The sequence below is a fragment of the Myotis lucifugus genome, unplaced genomic scaffold, assembly GCF_000147115.1.
Source record: "Myotis lucifugus unplaced genomic scaffold, Myoluc2.0 scaffold_38, whole genome shotgun sequence".
Classification (NCBI taxonomy): domain Eukaryota; kingdom Metazoa; phylum Chordata; class Mammalia; order Chiroptera; family Vespertilionidae; genus Myotis; species Myotis lucifugus.
In genome coordinates this window covers 3,132,627-3,154,321 of record NW_005871086.1, presented here as the reverse complement: position 1 = coordinate 3,154,321, position 21,695 = coordinate 3,132,627, and the positions used below count along the sequence as shown (strand labels likewise).

Sequence of the window (21,695 nt, the reverse complement as noted above, 5' to 3'; positions counted from 1 at the left end):
GCCTGGCCTGGCTTGTTTCGTCCCCCCCTCCCTCTGCCACCCAGCCCAGCTTGTTTCGTTCCCACCTCCCTCCGCCGCCCGGCTTGTTTCACTCCCGCCTCCACCGCCCAACTTGTTTTTGGCCGCCTGGCTTGCTTCACTCCCAGACGGTATATGCAAATTAACTGCCATCTTGGTTGGGTTAATTTGCATATAGTCACTCTGATTGGCTGGTGGGAGTAGTGAAGGTATGGTCAATTAGCATCTTTGTCTTTTATTAGTGTAGATGGTTCCAAATGAATAATAAAAAAACTCTTACCTTCCACTCTTTCCTGTCTTCTTCCTACTCTCCCAATATATTTATTCACATGTAACTACCAAATCAACATTAACTACTTATATTGCTATAACTGTGACTTTTATTTGTAAATGAAACTCATACTATGCTCAGTTCACTTTTTTATTTTTGAGTTTTCTGGTAGTTAATAATTATTTTATTTGTTTTATTTTCTGTGGCCCAATCATTCATACATTTCTAAACTATTCCATAGAACTGACACTCTCTCCTGGTTAGATTCCATCTCATTCCATCATCCAGAGAATTCCCTTTGCCTCTTTCCTAGATTCCATATTTACGGGATTGCCTGTTTTTCTCCCTCCTGGTTGGAGCCCATTATCTAGTAGCTTTTACAGAAAAGATTCATGGGAGGTCAGTTGCCATCTAAAGTTTCTTAATTTCAGCTTCACAAGTAATTGATAATATTTTACATTGGAAATTTTATTTTTCTCAGCACCCCAAAGGTTTTCGTCTATTTTCTCCTAGTTTATGGTCTGGCTGTTAATTTCTAATCCTTTGTGTGTGACCTGTTTATATTTTTGGGGAGCCATTTGGATCTTCTCTTTTGCCCTGAGGTCGGAAATGCCACAATGGTCTGGCTGCACATGGGATCCTTTCTGTTCTAAGTCTCACAGGAATGGACCCTGGTGTGGGTCTCTCTTCTCCACTGTGCTAGGCACTTCCTAGGCCATTCCAATCTGAAAATCCTTCTCTTTCAGCTCTGGGAACATTTTAATAGTATTTCTTTGTCAATTTCCTTCCTTTTCTCTGTTCTTGTTTCCTGTATCCTGGAATTTCTCTAGATTGGTTTTCTAATTTTATTTTCTTTCCTATTTCTGTTTTTCTTCATTCTTTTTTGAGGGAGAATTGTTCTACTTGATCCTATAATCCCTTCTTTCTCTCTTTTTCAGGATCAGAGAAGTTTTTCTCTAACGGGAGCCTTCATGGATACATTCATTGTTGCTTCATTAATGTACTTTTTCTTATCTCTCTGAAATTATTGAGATTTTTAAAAAAGTTTTTTGGCTGCCTGTAATCTTCGTTTTTTTTCCAAGTCCCTTTCCCCCTTTTTGTTTTGCTCCTGTCATTCATTTCAGCCTTTCCTCAGATGCCTTTGTCTCCATTCAGGTTTAGATCAGGGCAGTAAAAGCTGACTGGGAGCTCAGAGTGTGTGGCTGTGACTTGCCATCCCTTAAACCTCACCTCAGGTAATCCAGATGGGACTGAGGCACATACCTGGAGGCACCCAGACAGCAGTATCTTTTTTCTTGGGTATTAGGCTTCCTTAAAGAGTAATCCTAAATTGATGGGGGTTAGGGGTGGGTGTTCAGCATCACAACTAGCTAAGGGTTGGAGTTGAGGGACGGAGGCAAAGAGAAGGGCGCTGGGGATTACTAATCAGGACATGGAATTTTAGTTATTCTTTCTCTTCAATATTCTTTACTTCCTTGTTTGACAGCCTGGTGTTTCCAAAACCAGACCTCTAATGGTTTGTCATTCCCTGGATTGAGCTTCCAGTCTTCTGTGGGTGGAGGAAGAAGAGTTACCCATCTGGCTGTACAGGACAGAAAAAAAGGATGCAGGGGGTTAAATGTTCCTTTCAAACTTTCAGCCAGTCCTCCTGTTTTCAACCCCCTTTTCTACTGTTACCTTCACAGTAACAGTTACCTCCAATTCTAGATACTTTCTGGAGAATATGCAACAGGAATGGCCTTATTTATTAAGATTGGCTTCCCACCCATTTTCTTCCCCAAAGACTTGAGTTTTAGTTTTCTCTTGGCTAAACACCATCTATCTGCTTTCTTTTTATCAAAATGCCAATTTCTCTTCATTGCTGTCAACTTCACACCTATCTTAGTTCCTGTATATCTAGGCCTTTTGAAAATCTCTCATCATTCCCAGTAGAAATGCTGATTTTTAGTAGAATTTATGGAGATATGGGGCAAAGATAAAAGTCTGTAGGTGATCAATCGTCCAATGAAGTCAATTCTTAAAGCAAAGATTTGTAAGTGCCTGTGAAGAAAGCATTTTTCTATATGTATTTAAAATACTCAGGATCCTGTAGCTTCTGGCCTCCAAGACTCTTTCCCAACATTGTCTGTCTCTAGAGGAAATTAGAATGATAGATGTGGCAAAAGCAGACATGGGGTTGACTGGAATGCTTACAGTTAAATAGAAATTTTGGTCTGGAGCGGGGGGGCAAGGAGAGAGATTGTGTGTTTTCCTCATCAGGGAAAACAGTGAGGGACATAATTAGAGACAATGGCTTCTATGAAGCAATGACTAACTCGAGGAGTCTCTATGTAGGAGAAGCCTGTTGGTGGACCATACATCCCGCTTCCAAACAGAGGTCCGAGGGAGAAAAAGTTCGAATTGGAGATGACCTCATCCTCGTCAGCGTGTCCTCTGAAAGATACCTTGTAAGTACCTCCTAACACAGGCATCTTTCATTCTCAGAATATTTTCCTTTAAGAACGGTTGGTCAAGGAGAACAGAGCCACAGCAGGTTGCACAGGATAAGACAGGCGCCTTTACCTAGTGTACTTGAGAGGTGATTAAATCCTCTCCCCTGCCAGGTTGTCTAGGAGCCTGGAATTTAACTGTGAGTTATCCTTTCAGCATAAGGTAGTGTGCCAGCAAACTCTGCTAAATTGCCCCAGGCACCTCCAGAGACAGCTAACTCTTTAGTTGCCATTACTGTGAATTTATCACGTTGCTTAGCTCTTGTCCAGTGAAGAACAAGCCTGAAAGAATGGGATATAAGGAAATAAGCTTATGCTGGAGACAGAAAGAGAATTTAAAGTGTTTCAGCATGTGAGATGTCATAGTGGTTGGAAGATGCAGGTGAGATTTTACACCTGGGAATAGGTAATCGGCAAGCATCATTGACATCAAGCCCTTGGCTGGTGGGGAGGAGGGGTGCATATGTGGAATATCTGAAGATCAGAGAAATGCCAAAGGTAAGTTTTGAAGCTTCTTCATGCCAATCCTGTTAGCAGATTTTACATTGCCTAGACCAAAGACTGGAGTAATTTTTCCCATTTGTGAGTTCCTGTATCCTACCAAGAATAAACAGTTTATAAATTCCTGTTGAATCAGGGATCCAGCTAAAGGGATGAAGTCAACATTTCACCTCTGTAGCTAAATGTTTCCTCTTCCCTAAATAAAGTGTCCCACTTTGAAGCCCCTTCTAGACTGGGGAGGAAATCTTCCACAGCTCTGTAGAAAGGGTCGGATGACACAAAGGCTTTTTAATTCAGTCCTTGAAATTCCAGGTGAGTGGCTTCTGTCAGGACTGGCCAAGTGATTTAAAAGCTGTCTCATCTTTGTTTCTGCTACAGCACCTCTCCATATGCAATGCTAACATACAAGTGGATGCCTCCTTTATGCAAACACTCTGGAATGTACATCCTACGTGCTCAGGAAGTAGCATCGAAGAAGGTGCGCTTTCTATATGCATGCAGCCCTCAGCCTGCCCGTCTGTCCTGTGCTGTCCATATTGACATTTTCTGCTGCTTCCCAGCTCCCACGTGAATGTCTTGACCCACAGTGAGCATGACTTGAGTTCACCTGAATTCCTTTCTTTGATGTTGGTGTGAATTATTTTCTGTCCTGAGTTCTGATGACATGAGCATTCCTGGAACTATTTTTAATCCTTGGAGTCCACTATTATTTTAGCACTAGATGCATTTAGGACTTGGATATGCATCTCCCCTCACCAACTGACTTTTCATTTTTATTTATGGTTATAGTTACAAGTGTACAGACTAAGCAACTTCAATTTTAGAGGAGGTTATTTGCCAAGAAGGTGGTGGTGTTAATATTTCTTCCCAATGCATCTCTCCATACAGGTGGGAGAAGGACTTTCTCTCTAAGAAAAGTACGTTTGGCCATTTGTTTCTACTTCTATTTATGGAAGGCCATTTAACAATAATAAATGAAATATATTCTCAGTATTTTATTTTCCCCTGGAAGTAAGATCATCAAAGTCTATTCGACATACCCTATTTCTTGGAGCCAAACTCAATGCACCTTTCAAGCTATGTAATAAATATACTGGCCTCACCTCACTCATGAGCAGTATCACATTTGGGCAGAATAATCAAATGCCAATGACCTGTAGGTTATCACATTACATTGTAACACTTTAGAGCAAAATACTCATATCACAGACTTTAACCCTGTTTGTAATCCTGAGCCTAGTAGTTTCAAATTGGGAATGCCCTCCTGTGACATGATGGTTGACAATGGTAAGCTGAGAGTGGCAAGGTGATGCCCCCGTTTCAGATGGCATCACAGCTAAGCTGAATAATCAGGAAACAACAGACTTTTACCTCTTTCGGTGACGTGTGGCAGGCTTTGAAAAGGCAGGGTATGTTTACTCCCCTTGTTTTATGCAAAAATTAACCCACCACCCTATGTTGATTGTCAATCAGTCCCTTTCTATGAGGAATCAAGACACTCTGGTTTAAATCTTCCCCAATGAAGTTTTGACTGAATCTTCTCAATGTTAAATTTTTCATGATTACTATAGGAATAAAATTATTTTCTAGGCCCAACAGAGGGCTTGTGGAAATTAATTAAGAAGTGTTTGCAAATCATGTCAGAAAGGTCCTTATAGAAGTATTAAGTACCCGAGGGTAGCTCATCACTGGTGTCATCTGGGCCTGCAGACAATTGCCTGTCAGCATCCCCTGGTGAGAAACACACTCCAGCCCTTGAGAGTGTAAGTGACCCTCATCAGGGCCCTTATTTCTTGCCTATCACCCTGCATATTTCAATTAAGAAACGTTGTGATGTACCAGCACTTGGCAGTTTTCTCCATGTGGATAGAATATTGATTGGAGGAGCCTGAGGACTGTAAATGATGATCTCCAAGTGGGCCATGGCCTCACCATCATGAGATGATGGAAAATTTAATTAAGAGAATGATCATAGATGATTTTACTTTTCTAAATAAATTGGCTATTAAGAATTCCCTTACAGTATATTATGAATTATACTTTTGTAGTTGTTGCTATTTCCTCACACAAGGATATTTTTTCCATTGATTTTTAGAGTGGAATGGAGGGAGGGGGGAGCACAGTGGAGGGAGGGCAGAAGAGAGAGAGAGAGAGAGAGAGAGAGAGAGAGAGAGAGGTGAGAGAGACTCATCAATTGGTTGCCTCCCGCACACACCCTGACCGGGGCCAGAATCAAACCTGCAACCTTGACCAGGAATCAAACCCATGACCCTTTAGTGCTACGGCTGACACTCTAACCACTGAGCACACGGGCCAGGCATGAATTATCTTAATGCAAAAAAAGATGCAACTGGAAATAGTACAATAAGTTAAAGAAAACTTGGAAAAATATGTTTGAATGTCTGGGGAAGTTTAAGAAAACTTGCCTTGCCTGGATGGAAAAATGAAAGGGAATATCAGCCTGTCCCTGCACAAGATACACAGCTAACATTTTTCTCCTCTGGCACGACTTCTCATTCCTACTGTTTTCATACAACACCCAAAATAGTTTGACCAGCCCCTAGAGTGATCTAAATATGTGATTTTTTTAAAATGCAGACATTGAGCATATTAAGTTCATATATCTTCTGAGAACAGACTAGCCTGGAGAATTGTTTAACTCAGTGGGATAAAAAATGTCCATTTGTTTTTGCAAGGTAAAGTTCAGACTGGGGCCCCTCTCTTGCTACTCTGTGCTTTGAACTAAGGCTCAGAATTTATTCAAAGACTAATTGGTCATCAGGTCCTTGAATCTCATTGTCTCCTGTCCATCTCTGAGCTCCATGGCTATTCAGATTCCTTTCCTTATTCTAAAGCTCGGAGCTTTTAGATCATGCATCTGTGCTTGTCAACTCGGGAAAACCAGAATGTCATTCTGCCTTCCCCTCCATGCGGTAGGATTGGTGTCCAAGTTTGATCTGTGTTTGTTAAATGCATTCCAAAGCTAGCTTCTCCTAAGGCAACTTTTAATAACAGTTTGCTGCCCCCTTCCCAGCACCTTCTTTCTTCCCCAGCAACCTGATTTGGATTTTGCCACAAAGCATACACAGCGAAATTGTAAGGGCCCGTCCAGGGTTTTGGTGTGGAATCATCACAAGCAATTGGAAAATCCTTATCTCCTTAACAGTAGCAGCTCAATTTTCCTTTTGGTTTTTAATTATATGAGTTGACACTATTTTCACCTTATCTTTTGAGGTTGGACTTGCTCATCCCTGAAACCCTATTTAACTTTCAATGTCAGAATTGTTTTGACATTCTTGTCTTTTCTGCCTGAGGCCTGAATTCATGGAATCTGTAATTTCCTAAATGCTTCTCACTTGGTGTTTTTCATAACTGACTCAGACCTGAACAGATTTACCCTTTTAAGCATGGTGTTCTCTTTATTAAACTTGGCATCAGTTCATGGGAGAATATAATTCTCTTATAGGATACCTACTTGGTGGGCATGTAGTACGTCTTTTCCACGGTCATGATGAGTGTTTGACGATACCATCTACGGACCAGAATGATTCCCAGCACAGGTAGGCCAATAGCTTTCCCCTCCTCCTCCTCCTCCTCCTCCTCCTCCTCCTCCTCCCTCTTTCCAGTCTCAGATGACTCACGCTGAAGTGCTTGCATTTGGAGGTGGCCACAGATGGATTCTGTAAGTGATGGTCAATAGCAAACTCCACATCAGCCATGGGATGCAGTTTGTAAACAAGAATGGCAGGACACTAGAGTTAACTCACAGGTACATAGGTACACTGCTCCTTCGGCAAGTAGTTCTATGCTTCTCTACCCTTCATTTTCTCTGGTTGCTCCTGTCACTAAGGAGTTTCTGGTAGCATTCATTGTAGACTGAAGAATTCATTTTGGTAATGGAAATTGACCTAAATATTCTAGTAGGTCTGTGCACTAGCACAAATTATCCACCTGGCTCTTCACAGGCAGATCATCACTATTATTCCATAAGTAAGTAAGTAACTAAGGTGGAGTTTGGGGATTCCCTTTTGCTTATTACCAAATAGGATTCAAGGAAACAAATGTCAGTATCCAACAGGAGCTGGATTTAGCGCAGGGATGGTGCCAAGGGCAACGTGGAGAGGGTGGTGCTGAGGGTGATGCTATCTTTGGTCCTCTGGTTGACCCCTCAGTGGACATATTTTAGAAATCCAAACCTAAAGATGGAAGGTATTAATACAGGTCTTAAATTCATACAGAAGAGTGATTTAGTATTCAGTTTATCATCAGAGGAAAAGAGCATAAAGAGCTTGGCCCCTGCAACTATAGAAACCTTATATACATATATTTTTAAAAATCAAATCTCAGGTCCAAATTAGACTGAATTTGAGAGTGCATTGAGTCTAGTATCCTGGTGGTAATACGTTCTTTGTTTGTGTACCATGCCTATGGGAACCATGTTAACTGTCTCTTTCACTTTATTAGAAACATGGACCACATCCACACAACTTGGAAATCATCTCAGTCAGGCTCCTACCTAAAGGTCACACACTGGCCGATGGGAAATGGGAACCTAGAAACCAGAGCTGCAGATGCTCCATCCAGGGCGCATTCCTTATTTGATGCATTAAAGGACCGCCGTGCATTAAAGGAGCTTGAACATATTGTTATACATCTTAGAAACCATCCATGGGAAATCTGTATCCCTTATTGTTCCCAGTCTCTTCCTACTTGTTCTGTCCTCTGAATACCCCTTCTTGGGAACCAGATGTGACGCAGGAACCAGAGCAGTGTCTAGGACACACAAAGCACAAACCTATCACAAATGCCTGATTAATTCACTCACTGCCTCCTGGCACTGGTCCAACGGTTAGGCAAACTTGATTTCCCTTGGAATTCGGGACTCCATGCTCTGCACAATGTCATGTGATCTTATTCGGTTGCAATTTCTTTTCCCTACCTTTAAACAGTGAATTATGTAGTAGCCCACGTACTGTCTCTTTAATATTTTATTCTGCTGCATCAGGGGAAAGTTTGCAGGTGGATAAATAACTGAAGCTTTGTGGGTGCGTTTTACAGTTACATCTGAGATGGAATATCCTAGTGCTTTCTTCTCGTACCTGTTCTTTTAAGAATAGGAATTTTGGGAAAATTAAATACTAACTTTGCACATGGCCCTTTTACCCCACTCCACCCTCATACCTGTCATTAAGTTTATAGCCATATTAGAAGCAGCCTGTGCAGAAACTATACTGCTTAGAGAAGCTTGTCATTTGGTGAGCACTCCATTCAGGTGGTTCAACAAGATCCTGACAACCAGAAAAGGCTGGCAGGTATTTGAAAGGAGGTGCTAGGGAGAGTGAAACAGATGGAAAGGATTCCCAAAGTGGGCCCCTGAAGCAGGCACACATGCCCTCATTGAAATGAGAGTGAAGGCGGCCCTCCCTTGGCTGAGGAGTCCATGAGATCTAATTTGTATTTTGGGTAAAAAAAGAAATTCAGATGAAAATAAGAATGATACATCCATTTCTCTGTAGGAAAGTATGAAGGGGTTGAGACTGGGGTTAATAATCAGTTTTTTATTGTACTGGAACCTGAATTTTTGTGTCAACTGGTCTCTTAATCAAAATGGGAAGCCTTGGCCGAACCGGTTTGGCTCAGTGGATAGAGCGTCAGCCTGCGGACTGAAGGGTCCCAGGTTCTCTCTCCGGTCAAGGGCATGTACCTTGGTTGCGGGCACATCCCCAGTAGGGGGCGTGCAGGAGGCAGCTGGTCGATCTCTCTCATCCGATGTTTCTAGCTCTCTCTCCCTCTCCCTTCCTCTCTGTAAAAAATCAATAAAATATATTTAAAAAAAAAATGGGAAGCCTTGGCAGTATTTGATGTCTAGGTAAGGTGAGTGAGAAGCCGCCTGGTTGTCTTATGTCATCGGGTAAAGTCTCAGCACTGGCTGGGATGGCCAGGAAGACTGAAATCTGGGAGAGCACAGTAAGGATCTCATGCAAGTGACTGCATTGTAATGGGGCTGACTCTCAGGAGGAAGTCATTTCTGTTCCCTCAAAAGCCTGAGAGCAGAGTGAGGCTGGATAGAGAGGTCGATTGTCCCAGGGTGCAAACCCAAAATCAATCTGGCTTTCTGAGCTCTGATCCTTGGCTCTGCCTCTGGCTTGTCAAGCACCCTGGGGTAAGTCAAGTAAGCTATTGAAGTCAAAGCTAAGCTGACAGCCAAGCTTTCAAAAGCACCTCAGCTTACCACCCACTCTAGTCCCCTACTGGGGTAATTGTTTTAGAGAATGGGAACAGGTTGTTTCAACCTCTGTAACCTTGAGAGAATAAATGGAACACATCGCCTGTATTTTCTCGGTGGGAAGGAGGAACCTTCCAGAATTATTTAGAGGTCAGAAGGAGAGTGTTCTCTAATATTACAACCTCAGGGGACCCACTTTATGCTCTCCTCCTTAGAGACCCTCCAGCCCTCACTGAGAGGGAGAAGCATTAGTGAAAATCCCAGCATGTTGTCTTGTGTGGCTGGGAGGTTAGTGTGGCATTATTACTATTCTAGGCATGGCACAGAGACACCTGGGGTGGTAGAGCAAAATGCAATGTAGGATTTCTTTCCTAATATTTACTTTGTGTTTCCTGATAATAGGTGCATTTGAAAAAGATTTTAGGATGACCTCTATCATCCCACCACCCAGAGTAACCACTGTTAATATAGTTTTTCATTATATCCCCATACCATTAAAGGTGTTTTCTATGCATGTATCAACATCTAAATTTAAGCAAAATTTGGATTAACCCACAATGGATAGTATTTTGTACACCTTGGAGCATCTTTGGGCACATCTATAATAATAAAAGCATAATATGCTAAATAGACCAGACAGCCAAATGACCTTCTGGACATCATTCTGGACATCCTTCCAGATGAAGCCTCGGCGGTGGGGGGGGCTAAGACAAAGGTGGTTAGGGGCAATCAGACAGGCAGGCAAGCAGTTAGGGGCAATCAGGCAGGTAGACAGAGTGGTTAGGGGTGATCAGGCAGGGAGAGGCAGTTAGGGGCAATCAGGCAGGCAGGTGAGTGGTTAGGGGCGATCAGGCAGGCAGAGTGATTAGGGGCAATCAGGCAGGTAGGCAAGTGGTTAGGGGTCATAAGGCAGGTAGGCAGAATGATTAGGGGTGATCAGGCAGGCAGGTGAGCAGTTAGGGGCAAGCAGGCAGGCAGAGGCAGTTAGGGGTGATCAGGCAGGCAGGCAGAGTGGTTAGGGGCAATCAGGTAGGCAGGCAGCTGAGCAATTAGAAGCCAGTGGTCCCGGATTGCAAGAGGGATGTCTGACTGCCAGTTTAGGCCCAATCTCTGCCTAAACTGGCAGTCAGACATCCCCCGAGGAGTCCTGGATTGCGAGACGGTGCAGGCCGAGCTGAGGGACACCCCCCCCTACACAAATTTTGTGCACCGGGCCTCTAGTTGATTAATAAAAGACATTAAGTTCACACAACTGTTCTATGAATTAAGTGTCTTCATTAGACTTTATTAGATGAGAAAAACAGTGCACTGAGAGCGGAAGGGACTTGATCGAGGTCACACAGCAGACAGACTCAAACTCAGGCTGCCTGATTCCCAAGCCCTGTATTTTAACTAGTTTATAATTATGCTGCTATGTTAGAGAAAAAAAATTACACATTTTCTCTTCACCTCTATTGATTACCTATTCTCAAAAACCTACATCAAGTTTCTGTGGGGAATTGAGGGATCCAGTTGATGTATACAAATCCTCTATGATAGAGAAAGGACTTAACTTGGTGAACTTAAGTGCAGTTAAATTACCAGTCTTAACCTAAGGTAATGAGATTCTCAAAATGTGTCTGGATTTAGAATACCAGGTAATTCAGGGACAACTAGAATAGTTTATTTAATTCTCCATAATCTGTGATACAGATAGGTTGGTCCCTATCAAACAGATTGCAAAGCAGATTTTGCTAATTATCAGGTAACTATCAGGCAAACCCAGATGTCTACAGAATACCTGACCAATATTCCTCAAAACTGCCAGTCATGGAAAACAAGGAAAAAGTAAGAAGTTGCAACAGGCCAGAGGAAATGGGGGAAACTGCCAGCTAAGTGCATTGTGGTGTCTTGGAACGAATCCTAAACAGACAAAAATTCAGTAGAGAAACTGGTGAAATCCAAATAAAGTTTTGAGTTTAGCTAGTGATGATGTACCAATGGTGGTTTCTTCATTTTGACATGGTGCCATTGTAATGTCAGATGATACCATTAGGGGAAACTGAGGGAGACTATCTGGGAGATCTCTGTACTATCTTTGCAACTTTTTTGTAAATCTAAAATTATTCCAAAATAAACATTTTATTTAAAAACACATTACAAGCTTATCTGATTGCAGGAAAGGAGACAGCAGTACAGTAATAAAATCATGAACATTATAGCCACTGAGCATAAAGTTTTGGTCCAAGCTTCCTCGAACAGTGGAAATGAATTTACACTGTGCTGCATATATGTTTTAAAAGTGAAAATACTTTTTAAAAGATGTCAAACATCAAGGCACTTAACCTGAAAGAGCTGGAGCATTCAGTATCCAGTCTCATGTGACTGGGCTGTTTTGACTCGTGGTGTGGAAATGGAGACGATCCCTTCCTTTATACCTGATGGTCCGTGAGTGTCCAGACTATGTATATGGCAAGCAATTCCCTCACCTTGAGCACTTTTTCCCTCGTAAGCGTGTGCCTCCCTTTGACTCTTGATTTTAGCTTTGCTGACTTAGAGAAACAGCAGTGTCTGAGCAGCCTCCGCAGGGAGCTGTCCCCTGCCCGGTGCTGATCGGTGTCATACAGGAACTAACCTCCTGCTCTGCTCACAGGAGGATATTCTATGAAGCAGGGGGAGCTGGGACACGAGCCAGATCTCTGTGGAGAGTGGAACCCCTACGGATAAGGTAACAAGGATCAGGATGGCCCTGTTTTTAAGATTATTTCTTTCCTGGTACAGTCCATTCTCTTAAATATTTCATTTGGTTCAGATCACCTGGCAAATTCTCAAAAGTTCTTGGCCCACATCTAAATCTAAAATTTTTGTAACTTTGTTTTTAAACAACAACAACAACAACAACAACACACACACACACACACACACACACACACACACAACATTTCCAAGACCTCTGTTTTGATTAAGAAGCCAACTGGCTCCTGCTGCCCTTGCAGTGGCTGGGTTACGAAACGCAAGCTCCGACGTGACGGCTGAGAGCCATCAGCGCTCTTCTCCCACTTGTTTTCTTAAACAGATTCTCTAGAATCCATATAAGTCTTCCTCTCAGTATCTTTGTTGGCTTCAGTGGAAAGTTATCTTTAAATGTCAGTGTGGTGGTTGTGATGGCATCAGGTAGGGAAGACTAAAACATTGTTGGAAATGTTGCTGAGAAGAAGCAGTATTTACCAGAACTTGTCATGAACAGTGTTGTACTTGGATGGAATGAACACGAGGCTGAGACTTTGGAGCCACGTGCTTGAGTAAAAACACCTGGTCTGCAAATGCCAGGTACTGAAAGGGGATCCAGTTAAGCTCTGGACCTTTATTTTGCTGAGAGAGACTGCAAGTGAGGTTAGAGCTAAACTGCTTGGAATCAGAGAGGAGGATCAAGTGTTGCCATCTTGGTTTTCTTCTCTAACTTTCTCTCTAGCTCTCTGCCCATTCTCCCCCGGACACATGTTCAAAGTAAAAGTCTCTCTCATAAAGTGTTCTCAAAGTAATCCACTAGAGATCAGAAGAAAATATTTCAATTTTTCTTACACACACACACACACACACACACACTCACTCAGATTTTTACAGAGAAACTCTGGAGATGGCTGGTTTAGGGAATACTGGTTTTAAGGAGCACCTACTTATTAACCGTTTGAGGTATTTACATTATTTTTCCAGCCCTGTTCAAAGTTACACTCTTATTCCCAGGATATTAGCCCATGATTCTTACTTAATGGACTGTTATAAAAAGTCAAAATAAGTGTGTATGTAGAGTGCTAGTAACAGGTGTTTATTTCTCTAGCATCCTAAACACAAAGAATTTAAGCATTTTAACAATGGGATTAATTTGTGCTCCAATGTGTCAGATAGAAGAGTTACTTTAAAATTTTGCATATGTATCTCTTAAATATTTTATTCTAACTTAAAAGATAAATGTATTACAGGTTATTCGGTGGATAATTTATCCCTGACACTTCAGTTTAGTGCCAAACTTTTTTATGTAGGACCATAAAAAAGTCAGCAATCAACCTAGGGGACCTTTCTCATATCAGTCATCCTGCTTTACTTTTCTCCCATAGAATTTATTGCCTTCTAATATAACATAATATTAATGTATTTATCAGGCTTGTTTATTTTCTCCCTCTCTCTGGCAAGTGTAAGCTGCACAAATATTCTTACTGTTTCTCTGAAGATGAGATTCTTTGTGGTAGAAAATTGTTCAGGTTTAGATGGCACATTTAGAAAGGCTTTGCTTTCCCAGAAACAGGTTTCTCTTGAAAGGCAACCTTCCCATTCTTTTTGTGGTTGGTTTGTTGTTGTTGTTGTTTTGTTTTGTTTTCATTAAGATGCTTCAGAAGAGTGAAAGAAAAATTGAAAGCTTGGAACTTCCAGTTACATTAAACTATTGCCCTGCCTTCCCCAGGATCATGTTCCTGGTGCTTTGTCCCGTAGGGGATGAACCCCAGAAGGGTTATGAGCCTGCTATCATGTGTATGAAAGCACAGGATAAATGTTGAAAAGTACTTACCTTTGTGTAAAAGCAATTTCTTGTCTGTTTCACCTGCCCAGCTGGAGTGGCAGTAACATCAGATGGGGCCAGGCTTTCCGGCTGCGGCATCTCACCACAGGCCACTACCTGGCCTTGACTGAGGACCAAGGCCTTCTACTGCAAGACCGGGTAAAGTCAGACACCAAGTCCACAGCCTTCTCTTTCAGGGCATCAAAGGTAAGGTCTGATGAAGTGAACTTTGACCTTGTTCTAAAAGCAAAAGCTCTGCACCATCCAGGTAGAAATCTGACTGAAAAGAATGTAGGCTGGAGGAAGCTACATTTGGAAATTAAACCTATAATAATCACCTCCTTTCTGTATCTGTTGAATTGAATTCATAGAGGAATGTGGTACCTTAGATGTAAGTTGACATCTTAAGAGAGACTTTAAAGGAGAGTGAAAAGTAGGAGAAAACAAAAGGATCACAGGCATGGACATTATTGCTCAGAGGCTAATGGAAATATTGTTTAACACTTCATTGTAGTTTTTAATACTTTAAGCCAAATACTTCATTCCTATACAGCAGAGGTAACAAGGATCTATGAGTTTCAGTGCTACATTTGTTTGAATCAAGGAAATTATTTCTGTTATATTTAGAGAAGGCATAATTCTGGATGTGGCACTTTTTTTCATTATTGTTGAAAGTATGACATAGGTCCCCTTTTTTCCCCACTTACCCCACCCCCACCACCCAACCCATGCCTTCTCCACACTATTGTCTGTGTCCATGGGTTATGCATATATGTATATAAGTTCTTTGTTTGATGTCTTCCCAGCTACCCACCTAACCACACCTGTCTTCCCTCTGAAATTCGACAGTGGACATGACATCTTCTTACAGTTATTTGCATTGTACCAAGTTATCCATACCTTTCTCATCCTTTTCCTAGGTCATCTCTTCTCTCCATATCTCTTAGCTCTCACCTATTCATCCCAACCTTCATTAAGAGTGGACCTTGTGTTAGTTAGTTTAACCCCAAACATGTAGCTTTTGCCATTTGACCTGTTTATGGAGAACTATTTTTTAACTTCTACCTTGAATGTTCAGCCAGGTTTTGACTCCTCATAACTCAGAGGATCTAGTTGGATGGTCAGAATGGCAGGCTGAGCTAACTTCTGATGGACAGTGGGATGTTCAGTTGCTTTATGATTGTTCTGGAAAGATCATCCAAGCATAAGAAAGGCTGTGCACGGACGTATGCATTTTATCAGGGAGTCTGCTCCTCGTGAGAGGATAGCTCAACATCTCCTTGGGGATCTTCATCTCTAGTTTCACTCATCCTTGCTCTTTTCTAGAAACAAATCTTGAATTGTGTTCTCAACATGATTTTAGAAAAGGGTTATTGATTATTCTGTTCGTGTAGGACTCAGCGTGAAGCTGACAGCCCAGTTTTCTATGGGGCATCTTGCCTCCTAATGAATCAGAGGAGGACAGGCTTTCAGCACTACCCATTTTTTAGCAGGGGCCTCAGACTTGTTTTCCCTTTTCCACATCCTATAGTCTTTTTAGGCAGCAAACCTCTTTAGCATACATATAGGTTTTTCTCCCCAAAATTGACCTATATCAAAGTTAGGCTTTTTCCATACCATATTTCAAATATTTAAAGATGTGAGCTTCCTGCCCTAAATTCCCCACCGACATTACCTTCATTTTCTGCCTCTCTTTCAATGGTGTGTTGGTTCCTTGACTTCATTCTGGTTTTCTGAGCACATCTCTTTCATGCTACTCTCACTTTTGTTTATTTAAAGATTCCCAGCACAAGAGGATTTTAAGGATATATATGTGTGTGTGTGTGTGTGTGTGTGTATGTGTGTGTGTGTGTATATATATATATATATATATATCCTATATAATCTATATATATCATCTATATACAGTGGGGCCTTGAATTACGAGTTTAATTCATTCCGAGACCGAGCTCGTTAAGGAGCTCGTTAACTCAAATTACTCTATCAACTCAATGCAAAAAATCGGCCGAGAGAAAGCTGGTATCTCAAAAAACTCGTTAGTAGGGACACTTGTAAGTCAAGGCCCCACTATATATATATCATCTATCTATATATATATATATAGATAGATGATATATATATAGATAGATGATATATATATATACCATATATATATCATAGATAGATAGATAGATAGATAGATAGATAGATAGATAGATAGACAGACACATATATATGGTAAAACATTTTGGCCTCCAGGAAGTGGTTTAGGGTAGTAAAGTTTGCTTTAAAAAAATCACTGAAACAAAGCAATGGAAAAGTCCTAAGAACAGAGATAAACAAGATCACATTCTCCCCTAGGACACAAGTGGGACATGGGTGTCAGGTCTGGGGTGAGAGTGGGTAAAGGGGGGCTGAGGGATTAGAAAATAAGAAATGACTCGTCATGGCTGATGTCCAAGTAAATGCCTTTCTAAGAATGGCTGCTTGGCTTTTTTCTTATTTGAACCCTCTACCCCAGCCTCCTCAGCCCACTGTAGATGTGCTGACACTGAACTTTACCATTTCAGAAAGGGCCCCTCTGTGACAACAGATGAGTCTGGTGGCCTTTCAGGCAGCTGGCAAGATCCTGTTCCAAGGGGACTCTGCATTCACTCCTTTCTTGGGCAACCTTGTGGAGCATGGCTCAGTGCTATGCCCTGGTCTCGAGGGAAAACCAGAAAAGCTCAGAGAACCATAGAAAGTCCTTATAATGCTCCTTCCACTTGGCGCCACTCTGGCCTGTGAACACATTCTACCCTCAGAAGGCTCACTGACTATTGTCCCAAGTCCCTTCATTCCTATGCACATGGAGACAAGCAGCTGATGGCTGAACATCGCCGAGGCACCTTGGGGGCTGCTAGCATAGCAGAGCTGGATGTAAAAGTCACTCATAAGTCACATCGTCCTACGCTTGGTAGTGTGGCTGTATTTCGTTGAAGTTACTGTGTTAGAGGTTTTAAATAACTCTCAGTGCAACAGTATTCAGCCCAGCTACCTTCATTCTAATTTGAAAGGAACTGACGTTAAAATGGCCTACACTCCGTGCAGGCCAAAATATGGCTGTGTTCTCACAGGCGATCAGGGCTTCCTTGGGACATGGTGTGAGTATGACATTAACTGTGCAGCTACACAAAAAGAGAGACTGTGTGGGAACACACAGTTCTGCCTTGTACAATCCAGAGAGCTCCTGGGGAAGAATGCCAGCAATGCCTTGATTTCTCTGGGCCTCCAGCTTCCTCCTTAGTAAATGTGTCTTACTTCACTCAGTGCAGGCTCTCCTCTGTAAGTGGGCTCTCCAGCATGCTTCCTCTCACTGGGGAATAGTCATGGTCCCCCACAGAAAGAACTGTGGTCTTATTTTTCAGTGGTGTGAGGGCATTGAGCTGTCTTGCCAGCTTCTGCCTATTCAAGGTGTTATGTGATAGAGACGATGAGAGAGTGCTTTAGGCTCTACAGGCTCTTCAGGCTCAGGTGGTGGCTCAGGGGTTGGGGGCACTCATTGGACAGGCTGGGAGGTAGAGCTAGGGTACATTGTTGCCTTTGTTAATGGGGTTGGGTAGGGCATTCTTCTGATCCTCTCTGTATGTTGGAGAATCTAGAAAACAGAAAAGACACTCCCAGAGGAGCACTGTTTGGGCTCATGTGTTCTGGGATGACACTAGGTTATCTGGGCTGTGAGTCATTTGGCAACGATGTGCTTCCCACTCCGTGCTTCCTGTCAAGGGCTTTGGAACAGCTGCAAGTGTGTTACCATCCTTAGCAAGCTGCTCTTATGAGAAAGATGGCAGGTGCCCCTGTGAATCTTGAACAGGGGTGTGACTAAGCCTTAGTGGAAGGTGATCAGACCAAGCAGCTGCTAGTCATTGGCATGGCCTGGCTCAGACAGACTCAAACTGAGGTCTTTGAGCAAGCTATGTGAACATACAGGGTGAGGCAAAGTAGGTTTAGAGTTGTTTGTATGGAAAATAATACAATAATTAATAAAACAATAATACAAGAATAAACTGTTTCACATACTCACAACTGTAGCCCTACTTTTGCCCCACCCTGTACAGAATAATGAGCAGAATATGATTCTGCTCAATGTTTTTTTCCCTTGTCCGTGTCTGGGATGATCCAAATCAGACCAGAAGTCTGGGATGTATTGTTGCCTCCAAACTGCAGCATCAAACTTTATTCCTGTAATCTGGAAGGGGTGTGAGAGAAGATAGAGCATGGCCTCCAGGTCGCCTAGATCTAGCCTTGACCCTCATGTATCATGTGTGAGATCTTAACCAAGTTGCACCTCATTTGAAGCCTGTCATAAAAGTTTAAGATCAGACCCCTGCCCACCCTTCCATCATGCCTATTGTCACTCACTCACCATTGCCTTGAACTCTATCATACTAAATATCTGTCAGTCTTCAAACATGCTGTTTATTTCTCACCACCAAACCTATACCTAAAATGCTTTGTACCCCTCCACATGCTTTCAAGAGTGAACTCCTCATCCTTCCAGGTGAGTGTCAGATGACTTTACAGGAGCAAAGCTCTCCCTTGTCCTCCAGTGGGCCCTGTTCCTGATTCCATTACAGTCATCACTACTGGCTTGTCAACCAGGAGCCCTGGATGACAAGACCACACATACCTCCCCCTTAGTTCAAATCTCGGCTCCCAGCACAGTGTGGAGCATGTATGTTAGAAAATTGCTTGGTGAAGGGACAGATGAATATGATCACACATTAAAACACAGAGTGAAATCCATTTTATTCTAACCCCTGCCATCTTCATAAAAGTATTCTGTCATCATGGTGCAATCATTTTGAGTCATAACACTCTTTACAAACATTGAGGGAGAGAGATTTGTTATTTTGAACATCTGAGTCACATTTCTATGAATTTGATTTCACATCATCTTTCCATGCTCTCAACATTGCAAGGCCGTTCCCCAGGGATTGTCAGATAGCGTGATTTAATATTTACTCTGACATGGCAGCACTGTCTATTTAGATGTCATGTCTCAGCATCAGTTTCAGAGAAGAGCAAATTAATGTTCAAGCAAATCTTGAATAAATGATTGAGATAGAACCTCAAATTGTGCCTATTTTATTGCATAAATGTGTAGAGTTATCACTGTTCCCCATTAGAGGACATTTTCCCTCAGTGTATAAAAATCTGAAATTCTCTTTAGTCACCATTTAGCAAATACCTACTATGTGCTAAGCACTGTCTTCTTCCCTACCACTCACTGCTCTCTCTGCTGGGTGTGTAAAGCATCCCTGCATACTCGACCCTCAGGTGCCCTTTAACCTCTGTGGCCCGAAACAAATGGCAGCTGGGCTCATGGTCCCTCCCTCAATGGAAAGGTTGATGCTGAAGTAGTGCCCTTGTGCCAGGTTCCTGGCATGCTCCGTTTCCTCATCATGCTGTCAGCTGGGGAAGGAGAGGGTATGGAACAAATGAGGGAGGAGGAGAGGAGAAAATTTACCTTAAGATCCAAACATCTAGAGACAGCACCACTGCCTGGAGTTTATTGTAAATAAATCTACAAAGATTTTTTTAAATTTTAAACTGATGCTTCCCCCAGTTTTTACTGTTCAAAGTGGACCAAATAAGCAGGAAAACCATGGGCTTTGAAGTGGGAGAAACCTGGCCTTGAATTTTGGTTCTGCCATTTGCTGTTCAGCCTTCATGTTCCTCCCTATAAAAAATGGGGGTGAAGAGCTGTGTCTTGGAGGATTGTTGTGAGGATTCGACGAGGCCAAGAAGATAAACTGGGAGTCTGTCTCCTTGTGCATGAAATATCAATAGTGCTGCCTACCTGACGGGGACAGGAGGGATTGATTTGCAAGGATGAAGGAAGGAGCTCAACACAATGACTTCCACTCATTGCACCTTCACGAGCGAGGCAGACACATCCACTCCTTCTGCATGCAGAGACCCTCCCTTGTCAGCCAACCAGCAGCGGCTCTGAAGCCAGCCAGGCTCTAGTAATGTCTTTTTAAGTTCATTTGAACATCAGAAATTCAGAAAAGGACTGTATTGGTAGAGAAATGAATCCAAAGGTGATTTCTCAAGTATCTCCAGAGACATCTTGGAAAGAGTGGGCTAATCAAGGCTTTCTTGATGTCTTACTCCAGCACCCATGAATAGGCCCCATCTTCCCATATCTACACTTCTTCTGAAACATTTTGAGTGCTTAGACTGTTGGAAAGGAACTTTGTTGCCCTCTGTGGATGCAAATGGCTTAACTTTGTCAAATAACAACAAATTTTACCCTAATTAATACAGATGAATTAGGATTTTCTCTGTTCAAGATATCATGCTCTATCCTAATGCCATAGCTGACAACTCACTCACCTCTAGCCTTGTTCCTCTTCAATCCATCATTCACACAGCTGCTGGAACAGTTATTCTAAGATTCAACCCTTGTGTTATCCCCCTACTTAAAATCCTCAGCAAATTTTATTACCTACACTGGCTCTTCCAGAAAGGTATTCCAAGCAATAATTCTATGACAATAAAATTTAATGCTACCTTAAATAGACTTCAGCAGGGTTTTTTGGATCTTTTTGTTGTTGTTTGCTTTTTACTGTAGGACTCATAAGACTCCATATTATACTATCCTAATGTTCCCTTTGACTTCTAAAAGAAGATATCTTATTTGTCCAATGTCCTCTTTTCCCACAGAAACTTTGTTGACATTGAGAAACATGAACCTATAGTATAAAGTTCATAGTCCTTGTTCAGGTCTCTTTCAAGATTCCCACCTTCTTCTTACTCACTATGTTATTCTCCATCTTCATAGAATGCCATATCCTTCCATATCCCTTCTCTCCACTCTCTCTCCTGGCTGAGCTCACATCAAGTGTCAATCTTGAATAAAATCATCTATAACTGCCCAGGCAGTCTGAGTTTTCTTTCTTCCAACCACCTATTAGACCTTGAATATAAACCATATCACCTTATCTATCGATCTATATATCTATATCTATATCTATATCTATATATCTATCTATCTATATATACATAGATCTATATCTACACTAATAAAAGAGAAACATGGTAATTAGCGTACGACCGCTACCCTTCCCATTGGCTAATCAGCATATCCTTATGCAAATTAACTGTCAGCCAAGATGGCGGCCGGCAGCCATGCACTGAAGCGAACAGGAGGCTTGCTTGCTCCAGTGACTGCGGACTCCAACGTTCCCCGCCTGACTTGCCAGCCTCTGAGCTGCAACTCTAAGAAACATTGTAACAAATATAGAAGCTAAACAAAACCCCAGAAACCAGCTTTCAGCCAGCTGGGATCTCAGAGCTGGAGTTATACATTGTTTCGATTATAGAACGCAAACAGACAAGATACCTGCTTTCAGCAGCGGAAGCCTCAGAGCTAGAGCCAGAGCTAAAGCTGGCCCAGAATTTAAAAAAATGAAAGAAAAAAAGCGGTTGGGAGCTTCAGTCAACTGCCAGACTGAAAGCAGCCCTCAGCTCCTCACCCAGACTGGCCAGGCACCCCAGTGGGGACCCCACCCTGAAGGGTGTGTCACCAGCTGCAAACAGCCATCAGCCCCTCACCCAGGCTGGCCAGGCACCCCAGTGGGGACCCCCACCCTGATCCAGGACACCCTTCAGGGCAAACCAGCCGGCCCC

General features: G+C 42.3%; 1 protein-coding gene across 1 annotated transcript in view; it reads left to right on the top strand.

The window, feature by feature from the left end:
- RYR3 (ryanodine receptor 3) overlaps positions 1-21,695 on the top strand; it is a 366,436-nt gene that overhangs the window by 67,027 nt on the left and 277,714 nt on the right. The window contains 5 exon segments of the mRNA XM_023752849.1: positions 2,624-2,736; positions 3,658-3,757; positions 6,746-6,839; positions 12,138-12,212; positions 14,090-14,246. Coding sequence (XP_023608617.1) covers positions 2,624-2,736; positions 3,658-3,757; positions 6,746-6,839; positions 12,138-12,212; positions 14,090-14,246 — 539 coding nt within the window.